At 36.4% G+C, this 12,128-nt stretch overlaps 1 protein-coding gene and 1 pseudogene across 2 annotated transcripts; one reads left to right on the plus strand and one right to left on the minus strand.

The window, feature by feature from the left end:
* The first annotated feature begins 6,465 nt into the window (after window positions 1-6,465).
* On the plus strand, window positions 6,466-10,248 carry LOC17895086 (probable serine/threonine-protein kinase At1g54610). Of its 2 annotated transcripts, none has more exons than XM_006302010.2 (8): window positions 6,466-6,665; window positions 6,745-7,147; window positions 7,245-7,529; window positions 7,645-7,962; window positions 8,396-8,623; window positions 8,724-8,824; window positions 9,355-9,472; window positions 9,776-10,248. In XM_006302010.2, exons 2-8 carry the CDS (start codon window positions 6,788-6,790, stop codon window positions 10,076-10,078), a joined length of 1,713 nt encoding a protein of 570 aa, XP_006302072.1. In that variant the 5' UTR covers window positions 6,466-6,665; window positions 6,745-6,787; the 3' UTR covers window positions 10,079-10,248. The 2 variants fall into 2 exon arrangements, with proteins under 2 accessions (XP_006302072.1, XP_006302071.1); XM_006302009.2 differs by having other exon boundaries at window positions 9,779-10,248.
* A 48-nt stretch (window positions 10,249-10,296) lies between these two features.
* Window positions 10,297-12,128, minus strand: LOC17895606 (annotated as a pseudogene).

Here is a 12,128-nt window from a genome sequence, read left to right on the forward strand (position 1 = left end):
GTTAAGCCTTGCACAACCAGATTCATATTCTTGAGTAATGAATGTTAAAAGTAATTAATGATTTGAATGCATGTGTAGGTCAAGGGATAGGATCAGTTTCGGATTTGATGAGTTTGTTAAAGTCTTTAAGTAAAGTTCTCTCAGCATGCATCAAAGACTTAGTAACCAGGACATTGATTTTAACTGCTCTATCTTGCAAGTTACAGGTTCAGAGACCCCATTTTCAAACCTCTCTTCCACTTTGTGTCTTTTTGCTTTGCTTGAGGGCAAGCAAAGACTAAGTTTGGAGGAGTTGATAAGCCTGTATTTAATCACTTTTTGAACATGTATTCATCATCTTTTCCGCATCATTCACTTATTGATTTGCATCATATTGATCACTTTATGCATGTTTTGCATACTTAGGTAGGTTTTATGCATAGCATGCATGTCTTGCATACATTCTGCATATTTGGAGTGTTTCAGGTACTCAGGAGACATGCGGAGCAAAGCAGAGGAACAAACGTTACTCGACATGCGAATGATCGAGTGCGACGATCGAGTGAGAAGCAGAGATACGTTGCAGAAACATACTTCACTCGATGGACGTGATCGAGTAGGGTGATGGAGTAGCCGATCGAGTGGTGGATCAAGTAAGGCGATCGAGTGAACCGAGGGAATGCGAAACAAAATCAACTGACTACTCGATGAGGGAGATCGAGTGAGACGATCGAGTAAGCTAGAATAAAGAGTAACACAAATACATGTCACTCGAGATGCTCACTCGAGGCGCTCACTCGACCAGCAGGGTCACTACAACCTTTAAACCGCTTTTTTACATTGTCTTTTTATGTTTTAAGTTTTTCCCAAACATTGTTATAAATAGGTCTCTTTTGGCATTTGCCCAAGGAATCGAGTTTTTACCCTTAGATTTTTGTTGTTAGCCACTAAACAATCCAGAGAATTGTAATTCAGATTTCTTTTGAGTTATTGAGATTTAGTAATTAGTTCTTGAATCATGTGTTTAAGTTAGATTCGTTTGTTCCCTTCCGGATTAGAGTATTCATAGCTAATTCTTCTCTGATCAAGTTGAATTAGATCCCTGACATTTCAGCACCTACCAAGTGTTTGATGAAATGTCTGAACAACTAATACCAGAGATATACTTGTTTAGCCTAAGAGATTATATGTCTAAGATGTTTATTGACATTAATGGACTGTTTCATTATGCATGTTTACTGCATGTTTCATCAAAGTTATTTGAGATAAGGAAGTGTTGTAAACATGATAGTTTCTGCCAAGAGATTAAATTAACTAGTATTTGATGTCTATTGTCTAGCGATTAGTATGTTTGTCGTTTGTTAAACATTATAAGTAGATTAGCATACTCCACCTACATCAATAACCTCATCCTCAGGATCTTCTATCCATTTGTGCTTTCTGTTTAATTCTTTTGTTATTTACTTATTCCGCTTTGTTTTCTTGCCAGTATCAATAATCATTACGTTTTAGTTTATGCATGGTAGTCTATGTTTTACATCCTTACATTTATCTCATGTTTAACATGTTCGCTTAGGATCACTGAAAACCAAAAATCATTTATGCTTGCTTGACTTAATCATTTCTAATATATCCTTATTGCTAGCATCTCACATGATTGGATTGATACCTATTGTACTGCAATGACATGATAGTACTCTAGAGTAATTGGTAGTAAAATCCTAGTATCAACTTTCAAAGGTACAAAGAATGTTTTGAAGTTAACCAAGCCACGAGATTATCGTAGAGCGCTTGTTGGCTCTTTTGATGATGTTGCAGGTAAAAGAAGTGTATCACCCATACCTAGATCATGCCCTCCTGCTGTTCCTCGTGTACTTGGTCGATCTCCTACACCTAATGCTTATACACCACCTTGGATGATGAGACACTATTCTCGGAGGCATTTACTGCCACTTCCCGATCCACCGGACGCTTGAGCTCCGACAAAGTCAAGCTAACGACTGAAAACAAGCGCTTAGTGGTAGTGGGTGGCAACCCACTTGTGAGTTTTTCTATTTCTTTTGCATTTATTTTTGTTTTATTTTCTTTATTCGCCAATCTTAAACTTGGTAACACTGGGGATAGTGTTGTTTAAGTCTGGGGGAGGCAGTTACTGACTTTGTGTATGTTTTTGGAGTTTTATTGAGTTAATTAAAAAAAAGTAAGTTCTATAGTTAAGGCGATGAAGAGTGCAAAGAAGAGTTTCTTACAGTTGAGTGAGTTCCCGCGTTTTCAAACTTCTTTCACAGGTTAAGTTTATGTATTGCTTGAGGGCAAGCAAAGGCTAAGTCTGGTGGAGTAGATATATCATGGTTTTTACGGGTTTTTGGCCATGATATAAGTCTTATTTATAGAGCTTTAATAGTATTGTTTAGTCTTTTTGAGTCATTTCAGGATTAGGAGCTATTTGGCATGGATTGGAGCTTTTTGGAGCATTTGGGAGCATTTAGAGAAGATGTGCCGAAAGAAGATACTGGGAGAGCATATTTGGTGTGAGTGTCGATCGACACCAATATGTAACGGCAATTGAATTTCGCGTTTAATTGAAGTTCAGAAGATTTGCAGATTCGGCCCAGAAGTTTCCCTTATTTGCAATTAAGCCCAGTTCGTGGTTTAGACATATATATTGAGTTTTTAGGGTTTTGTTAAGATTTAAGCTTTATTTTGGAGAGAGAGATTTGTAGAGAACTAGGAGAGAAGAATCAAAACCTCCTTCAGAGAAGAACTCCTTTACTCTTCTATTGATTTCTTTAATGATATCTACTTTATTCATGATGTTTGTTTCATTCACCATGTCTGAGTAGATTTCTTGTTAGGTTTAGGGTTTTCAAAGGAAATCATGAATTGTTAAGTTGTTAGATTGTTAGAATTGAATCAATAGAGTTCTTCATCTAGATTGTGGTTAATTTGTTCTAGAGTAGTGAAAGCAACCTAGAATCTGATCTTAGGTTAATTGGTAGACACAAAAGTGTTATTGATTTCCTTAAAATAATCTAGATGAGCAAAATACCTATTCTCATAGAGATTTTGTTTAGGGATTTTGTGAAATTATCAAACCTGAATTAAATGCATGTCTTAAACTTATTAATTTGCAAAGAGATTTGGATTTTAGGGTTCTAAACATAGATAGTCTTTGCAACGAAAATTGATTGATTATATTTTTGTGATTAGAGTTCAAGAACGGTGCTTTATAAATCCTGACATACTTATTTGCAATTCTGATATTCCTGATAATATCCCTAGGTCTAGCGTTTCCTCATTATTAGTTTAAAACAAATCGTTAATTTAATTTGCTGTTTTATTTAATTTAAAACCTTCTTGCTTAGCTTAATTTAATACCAATTATTTATTGTGTAATCGTTGAGTCTCTGTGGATTCGATCCCTAAGTATATTTGATTAACTCATTGTAATTTTGAGTATATTGTTGATAAATTCAGATTAGATGAACGATTAGTTTGATACAACTCCATTTGATTCAACTCCATTAGATAAACGATTATGTTGATCAGGTTGATTCACTCCAATTTGATTCAATACCATATTTTAAACCAATTTGATTCAGCTCCATTTGATTAAGCTCCATAAAGCTCATTGTTTTGTTTCAATTCATTGTTTTGATACAGCTTCATTAATTAATTTGAGATTTTCTTAAGTTTTAAGTTTTGCTCGTCAAAACCAGCTCATTATTTTGCCTTTTGATTCAGTTCCAAAGTTTTTCATTGTTTTGAGATTTGATTCAGCTCCATAATTTCTCATTGTTTTGAGTTTTGAGTTTTATTAGCCAAAACATTGAGCTGAATATTACGTAAACTCTTTCACTTTTACTTGCTTTGTCATTATTTTCTTATATCAGGTTTTTGTTGTTGTGCATATGGGTACCAGCACAGTACATTAGACCCAAAATTACGTATGATATATTCTGTCTTCTTTTTCACATGTTTTCATATTTGTTTTCATTCATTTGAAGATTGTATTCTTGAACATTTGTAAATTGTATTAGAAACTTACATTGATCGAAAGATGGCTCACTGTGAATACTTGTTTTGCTTTCTGATTACTCATGGAGTCATTCATATCATGCAGTTTCTCACATAAACGTTGATTAAATTAAGATTCTTGAAAATTCAGGAAGCATTGTTGAAATTTCAGGAAAGGATATGCATATTTTAGGATGACTTTCTTGACACGATCTGTGTTTTTTTTTTATTATTATTGTAGGACATGAGTTTCTTGAAATCAAACCCCCTTAGCTCCATTTTAACATTGAAGAGGAGCTAATATCAAAAACAAAGAGAGGAGCCAAGATAAAAAAAATATATTACATGAGACAGGTAGTATAATTATTATAAAGAAAGAATTTCTTTATATTTAGGAAGAACTCCTTGACATTCAAGAAGGATTAGATAACATTCATGATACCATTCATTCATAGACGTTTATGATGTTTGTGAAACATTTTAAGACTATTTTGGTATTTGTATGATGTTTTTGCAATATAAAAGTGTCAGAAGTTTCTTTTAGACAAGATGATTAAGTTTGCTACATGTTCTCTTTAATTTCAAGGACTTCTTGAAAATTCAGAAAAGCTTTCAATGCAACATACGAATGTTCCTTATCGTTCATGCACAGTTTCATAAAAGGTTGGAATTTATGATACAATGGTAAAACAACAGGATGTGTGCACAAAAATAAAATCATTACCCCTTAGTAATGAGTAATATATGACACATTGATGCAAACTTATTATAAAAAAATAATTAAGAAACACATTTATAAATTTTAGGAAGGATTTCACAAACTTCAGGAAGGATTCCACGAAATTCAGGAGGGTCTTCACAAAACGTCTGAACTTGACAATTATTCTTCATATACACTGGTAAAGAACCTTATGCCATCCTCTTCATCCTTAGAGGAAGTCCACAACTAAGTTTGATAGCATTGACTAAACAATCCAGTTTGAGAACTTCAATCACCATCTTTGCTAAAACCTTATACGTGATATTATCATCAACTTCACAAAGAGATCCTCCATTATTCCAATTGATTGTACAATCTCAGGTTCCATTAATATTTAGGAAGGATTTCACGAACTTCGTGAAAGATTCCACGCAATTCAGGAGGGTCTTCACAAAACGTCTGAACTTGACAATCATTCTTCATATACACCGGTAAAGAACCTTATGCTAACCTCTTCATCATTAGAGGAAGTCCACGACTAAGTTTGATAGCAATGACTAAACAATCGAGTTTAAGAACTTCAATCACCATCTTTGCTAAAACCTTATACATGATATTATCATCAACTCCACAAAGAGATCCTCCATTGTTCCAATTGATTGTAAAATCTCAGGTTCCACTATCATTTTATTTTCAGTCCCCACAAGCTGAATATAACTCAATTATACTGACAAGATTCAAACAACTAAAGCGTGAGATACACAAATGCAATTGTACCATATCTCTCAGTTCGTTAAACACTAAATCAAATGTGAAATCACCTTACAAATTTGGATCTGCAACGTTTATTCGACCAAGCTGGTTCATACTCCATCAAAGCAAAATCTATTTTCGATTGAACATAGTCGTTTCACTACACCCAACACTAATCAAATAAAAAACGATTAAGCATAATCGATTCAAAACTCTAAACTATAATGAAAGCAAAACCGATTACGGAGAACAATTAACTACTACGAGAACTAATCAAAGAACAACTGATTCACTACTCAGAAAACTTATCAAAGCAAACCGATTAAGAAGAATCGATTCACTAATCAAAGCACAATCGATTCACTACTCAAAAGAAGAGGGAGAGGAATGACACGAACAACCCGAGACGAACAATGGCGTAGACAATCGGAGACAAACGACAACGATAATCGACGACATTAGAGAGACGTTAGAACTCGTCGGAGATTATGGAGACTGTGACTTCGACAATAATGGAGAATTTCCCCGATGATAATAAAAATCGGTGAAGATAAAGAGCGAATCATTGAAACTACATATCTTTTAAGTTTGTATTTAAGGGTATATTAGTCTTTTGTTTTAATAATTAATTATATTGATATCAAATTAAGGAGTGTGTGGTATATGTAGAAGTAAAACTTAAATGATGTTATTTTAGAATATTTCTTTTATTATTATTATTATTTTATTTTATTTTTGAACTGTGAATTATACATTGTGCAATATGTTATTTTTTATTTTAATTATAATTAGTAAGAAAATTTAGCAATAGTAATTATTAAAAAAAAAACAATTAGCTACCATTTATATTTTTTTAATTAAATAAACCATGGGGTTTGACTCTGAAGAGATCTGTCTTCCTCTTTCTTGGTCATCTTCACTTATATATTAAGAAGAACAAAAAAAGGGAAGCGGATGGGGGCCGGCGATGCGTCCCGGTCGGATGCGGAACGGAGAAATCCGGTCCGCCGAAAAAAACGCTCGTCCTACTTCTCCTCTTCGCTCGTCCTCTCTCTCTCAGCAAAGCTTCAAGCTTCAGAGCTCTCAATCAGATTCTTGAAACGAAGTTTTCTGATTTCAACTTCTACCTACTTTTTTTTCATCGCCGGCGCAAATTTGAGCTTCAATGGAGTTCAGAATCATAAATTAGGGTTTTGTTTACTTCGATTCGAACAAAGTAATGTCAGATCGACTTCATTTTCTTGTTTTTGAGCTTCTTCTTAGTATCTTATATAGTTCTTGATGGTTTCTTGTAGATGAAAATGGTGAGAAATGAAGCTTAGATTGATTGGTTAAGTTATGGGTTGTGTATTTGGCCGAGAGGCGAGTTCATCTGAACCTAAGAGCTCTAAAGCAGCAGCTAGTGGAGTAGTAGTAGGAGAGAGTGGTGTTCAAGTGAGTAAGAGTAATGGAGCTGTTGTTGAAGTAGAGAAGAAGAATGATGAGATTGTTAAAGAGGAGAATGGTGATAAAGAGAGGAAATCGAAAGGAGAGAGGAGAAGGTCGGCAAAGCCGAATCCACGGTTGAGTAATCCTTCGAAGCATTGGCGTGGTGAACAGGTTGCTGCTGGTTGGCCTTCTTGGCTTTCTGATGCTTGTGGTGAAGCTTTAAGTGGTTGGGTTCCAAGAAAGGCTGATACTTTTGAGAAAATCGATAAGGTGATTGGTTTGGACTTCACTAGTCCACTCTATTGTGTACTTTGTTTTGGTGTTTTGTTGAAGTTTCTCAATTGGATATCTTTTTTCGGTGTTGTAGATTGGACAAGGGACATACAGTAATGTGTACAAAGCAAAGGATATGTTGACTGGTAAAATAGTTGCGTTGAAAAAGGTTCGGTTTGACAATTTGGAGCCAGAGAGTGTGAAGTTTATGGCAAGAGAGATTCTTGTGTTGCGGAGACTTGATCATCCTAATGTTGTGAAGTTGGAAGGTTTGGTTACGTCAAGGATGTCGTGTAGCTTGTACCTTGTATTTCAATACATGGATCATGATTTGGCTGGTCTTGCTTCAAGTCCTGTTGTTAAGTTCGCAGAACCAGAGGTTAGGCCTACAGTATCTAAATTTTTATAGGCTATTTTTAGTATCTTTTTAAAATTCCTCTGCATATATAAGGTCATTTTGGTCTCTTGCTAAGATCAGATTACTCGTTTTGAAGGTTAAATGTTTAATGCGTCAACTGATATCTGGTTTGGAGCATTGCCATAGTCGTGGTGTGCTTCATCGTGACATCAAAGGATCAAATCTTCTTATTGATGATGGTGGGGTCCTCAAAATTGCTGATTTTGGACTGGCAACAATTTTTGATCCAAATCACAAGCGGCCAATGACAAGTAGAGTGGTCACATTATGGTATCGAGCTCCAGAGCTTCTGCTTGGGGCTACTGATTATGGTGTAGGTATTGATCTTTGGAGTGCCGGCTGTATTTTAGCTGAGCTTTTGGCGGGAAGACCTATTATGCCTGGTCGGACAGAGGTATCTGGTCAATTCATCATCTTAATATCTCTGTCAATAAAATTCTGTTTCCTATTTCTCTAGTATCTGTTTCTTAAAACTATTTGAAATCTGCTTTGATGCATGGACACTCACAGACATACACAGATAAACAGTAGGTTTTCCTTGAACATATTAGATTCCAAATTAACACTCTTCTCTGTATGTAACTAGAGTTGTTCCATGGGTAGTTTTGTTGAAAACTGGCACTTGCTCACGATGGTTTTGAGCAAAAAGTAAACCCACAGTGTGCATTGCCAACTTTTATTAGCCTGCACTGCACTTTGAACTTTATCATGAATCTTTTTACCTTTTTTTCTTTACTGGTTTATAGAAACTAGATATGTTATGGGAGAGTTCGGCAGGCTGAAAAGTTACTTACCGACTCTACATGCTTATGTTCATCATGAAATAGGTTGAGCAGCTCCACAAGATTTACAAGCTCTGTGGTTCACCATCAGAGGACTATTGGAAAAAAGGAAAATTTACACATGGAGCCATATACAAACCCCGTGAACCATACAAAAGAAGCATAAGAGACACATTTAAAGACTTCCCACCATCATCTCTTCCACTAATTGACACCCTTCTTTCAATAGAACCAGAAGACCGACAAACTGCAACTGCTGCTTTAAAAAGTGAAGTAAGTTACTTGGGTTTGATTTTGCTGCTGCTTAACATGAACTTGCCTGATTATGCGGAGCAGGTTTGAATCAGTTTACTCTGAAATTTTTCTATTCCAGTTCTTTACAAGCGATCCACTTGCCTGTGAACCTGCTGATCTGCCAAAGTATCCCCCAAGCAAAGAAATGGATGCAAAGCGACGGGATGAAGAAACTCGAAGGTTAGTAACATTTTTCTCTATAATGTTTTAATCATCTCTAACCTCAATTGATAGCGTCTGTTTCTAATGACAGTAGAAATACATTTGCAATTCTTTCAGCATGAATGTCATGCAAATATGATTGATTATTCATGTTAAGCATATATGTATCTTAACATGACTTTTGCTGAAGATGCAAATTGTTATATTTTGGTTTACTCCACTCAAATAATGATTGATATACTGAAAAGCAGGGTAGCGTTTACTCTATAGACTATTTCTTGGCAGTAATGAACCAAAACATGTCCCACTTCGTATTTTGGTTGCGCCTCTCGATTTTCTTAAAAGTGAGTTGTTCTACTCATACCATGTACTGGTTGAGGCTCCGACTTTGGCTAGATAGAAGTTGTGACTTGTGACCATCCAGATAGAGTGTAATGAAACACATTTATTTTTGAGTTTCAGATATTATTGTTGAGTCAACCAGTAATTGTATCTATTTTTTACTGTATTTGTTAGCATGCATCGACTAAAAGTTTTCTTTTGTTCAGACAAAGAGCTGCTAGTAAAGCCCAAGGGGATGGTGCAAGGAAGAATCGGCACAGAGATCGTTCAAGTCGAGCACTTCCAGCTCCTGAAGCTAATGCAGAACTTCAGTCAAATGTCGATGTATGTCCCTCCCAACTGCTTTCTATTCAATAACGTCTCTTAGTTTCTACATTTATTCCTGTAACTTGAATCAGATTACTTCTAGGCAAGTACTGTTGTTATAGATAGGTTTTGGTGTATATACTTGTGCATTTAGGCTGTTGTCTATCTGAAGTGAGCTAAATAATGAGTTTATACCATCAATACTTATGCTTCTAGGACAGTGAAATCTTAACTAATGTTCTGCTTCTGTCATATCTACATACACACACAGACTGATTCATATTATTTACATCACATTTTCTATCTTTTTACTCTCAAAAGCAGAGAAGGAGATTAATTACACACGCAAACGCAAAGAGCAAGAGCGAGAAGTTTCCGCCACCACACCAAGATGGTGGAGCAATGGGGGTACCATTGGGTGCCTCACAGCATATAGACCCGACATTTGTCCCACGAGACATGGTCCCATCCTTCACCTCCTCTTCTTTCAATTTTTCCAAAGACGAACCACCAACACAAGTCCAGACATGGTCAGGTCCTCTGGGTCATCCAATCACAGGCATTTCGAGAAAGAAAAAAGAAAATACCAAAAGCAGCAAAGGAAAGAGAGCAGTAGTGGCTTAAGAAGAAAGTGTTTACTACTTCATGTATAACAATGTAAGTGTTTACTCTCTATTCTTTGTGGCTTCCTGAAGGAAAAAAAATGTTTTATTCTTTTCAAATTTGCGTAGACTGTCATGTATTTATAACTATATATTTATTATATATATACACTACTTCTTTTGTTGTTCTTAGTTTGAAATATATCAATCTATTCTTAACACTAGATGTTTGTTTTAGATTAGTCATGGTCGTGATTCATACAATTCTTGTTGAAACACTTTGTTTTTCGCTTTTAATCAGGATGTTAACGAGTAAGATGCAGTCAATTGCGTTTGTTTGTATGGTTTTAACTGTACCATTGCATTTAGGAATGTGTTTAACCTTCGTGTTATCGGTGTAATCGCTGTGGTTAGACTCATTTGTTCATCTTTATTGAAAGTAAAACCATTACAAGATTTATCGCCACGATTCAAGTTACTTTGCGCATTGACTACAACAACAAGAAAGAGAATTCAAGATACATGAAACAAGATGTTGTAATACAGACAGAGATCTTAAACAAGTTTAAAGTCACCAAAACGAGAGAGAGATTGTTGTACTGCCTCATCATCCTCTTCAAGCCAGTATGTCTCCATAATTTTTACAGCCTTGTCATAGATCTCACTGTTGTCATGGTTTTCTAAGTCCTCCATCTTGTCTAGCCCTCCTGCTTCCTCAATCAGCACAGCGTAATGGTTCATGTCCCCTGCATTATTATTGCCCATGTTCTTCTCTTCCTCTCCCACTTTCAAAATGTTTTCCAATGCTTTAAGACAGACAATGATGATTTCTGGATCTGAACATCCTAGGAGACCACACAACGGGTTTATACATCCTTGCTCTACAAGGTATTTGATTTGATCATGAGAACCTGAAGTTACATTTGAAATTGCCCATGCAGCTTCTTTCTTAATGTCGAATTCACGGCACTGAAGCAGATTGACCAATGAGGGAATCAGATTAGCCTCTATTACCATCTGGATCTGTTCTTGTGTTCCCGCTGTGATATTCGAAATCATCCAACAAGCTTCCTTTCTAATGCTTTTCTTATTGTTTTGCGTTAGAAGATTGCCAAGACAAGGCAAAGCACCACTATTGATCACAAACTGTGTTTGTATATCATCTCCGGTAACTATATTACCAACCGCGCGAAGCGCAGGAATTATCACAGATGTAGAAGGATGCAGGAGAAGATCAACAAGTCTTGGAACAACACCGGCCTCGATGACACTCTGGATTGTTTCATTACTTACCTAGTGATGTAATTGAGTGCCCAACAAGCATCTGCCAAGACTTGTTTATCAGTAGAATGAAGTAATAGTTCAAGGGCTTGAAGCGCCGCGGGATTCACCAGGCCACCACGACACAAGTTTGACAATGTCCATGTGACTTCTCTAAGCATAGACAATGTGGTATGCTCATTAAGCTGATTGAGAAGCGGACCAAGAGCTCCACATGTAAGAACATACTCACGGTACTGCGGAGAATCACCAGCAACGTTACCTAACGCCCATACAGCTTGTTCACGGACATCAACGCTTGGAGAAGAAGCAAGAAGCTGAACAAATATTGGAACAGCATTGTGATCTACTACAACCTTTGTGTGATAAGATGTTCCTGATGCAATGTTTGTTAGAGCCCAAGCTGCTTCTAATTGAATATTAGGGTTATCTTCTTTCTTAAGAAACTCAACTAACCTAGGAACAACTCCTGAACCTATCACTTCATCAGTTGGAGGGTTTCTCTGGATAGATACAAGCTTCCTTACCTGAATAGCTGACTTGAGCTGCAAGGCAATATCATCCGACCAAACCCCAGAGACCATGTCTTGCAAAGTGTCCAACTTGGTATCGACCGAACACGACAACTCATTAACAGCTTCACGTCTCTTCTTCATCAGACTCTCCTCACGTTTGATTTTACGAACCTCAACCATGTTGTCTTCTCTCCTCCGTCGTCCCTCCTCCGCATCCACCACAACTTTGTACTGGTTCCGGCGGGACTCTGTCTTGGTGCTAGGTTTCAACGACAT

Source organism: Capsella rubella, unplaced genomic scaffold, assembly GCF_000375325.1.
Source record: "Capsella rubella cultivar Monte Gargano unplaced genomic scaffold, Caprub1_0 scaffold_2, whole genome shotgun sequence".
Lineage (NCBI taxonomy): Eukaryota > Viridiplantae > Streptophyta > Magnoliopsida > Brassicales > Brassicaceae > Capsella > Capsella rubella.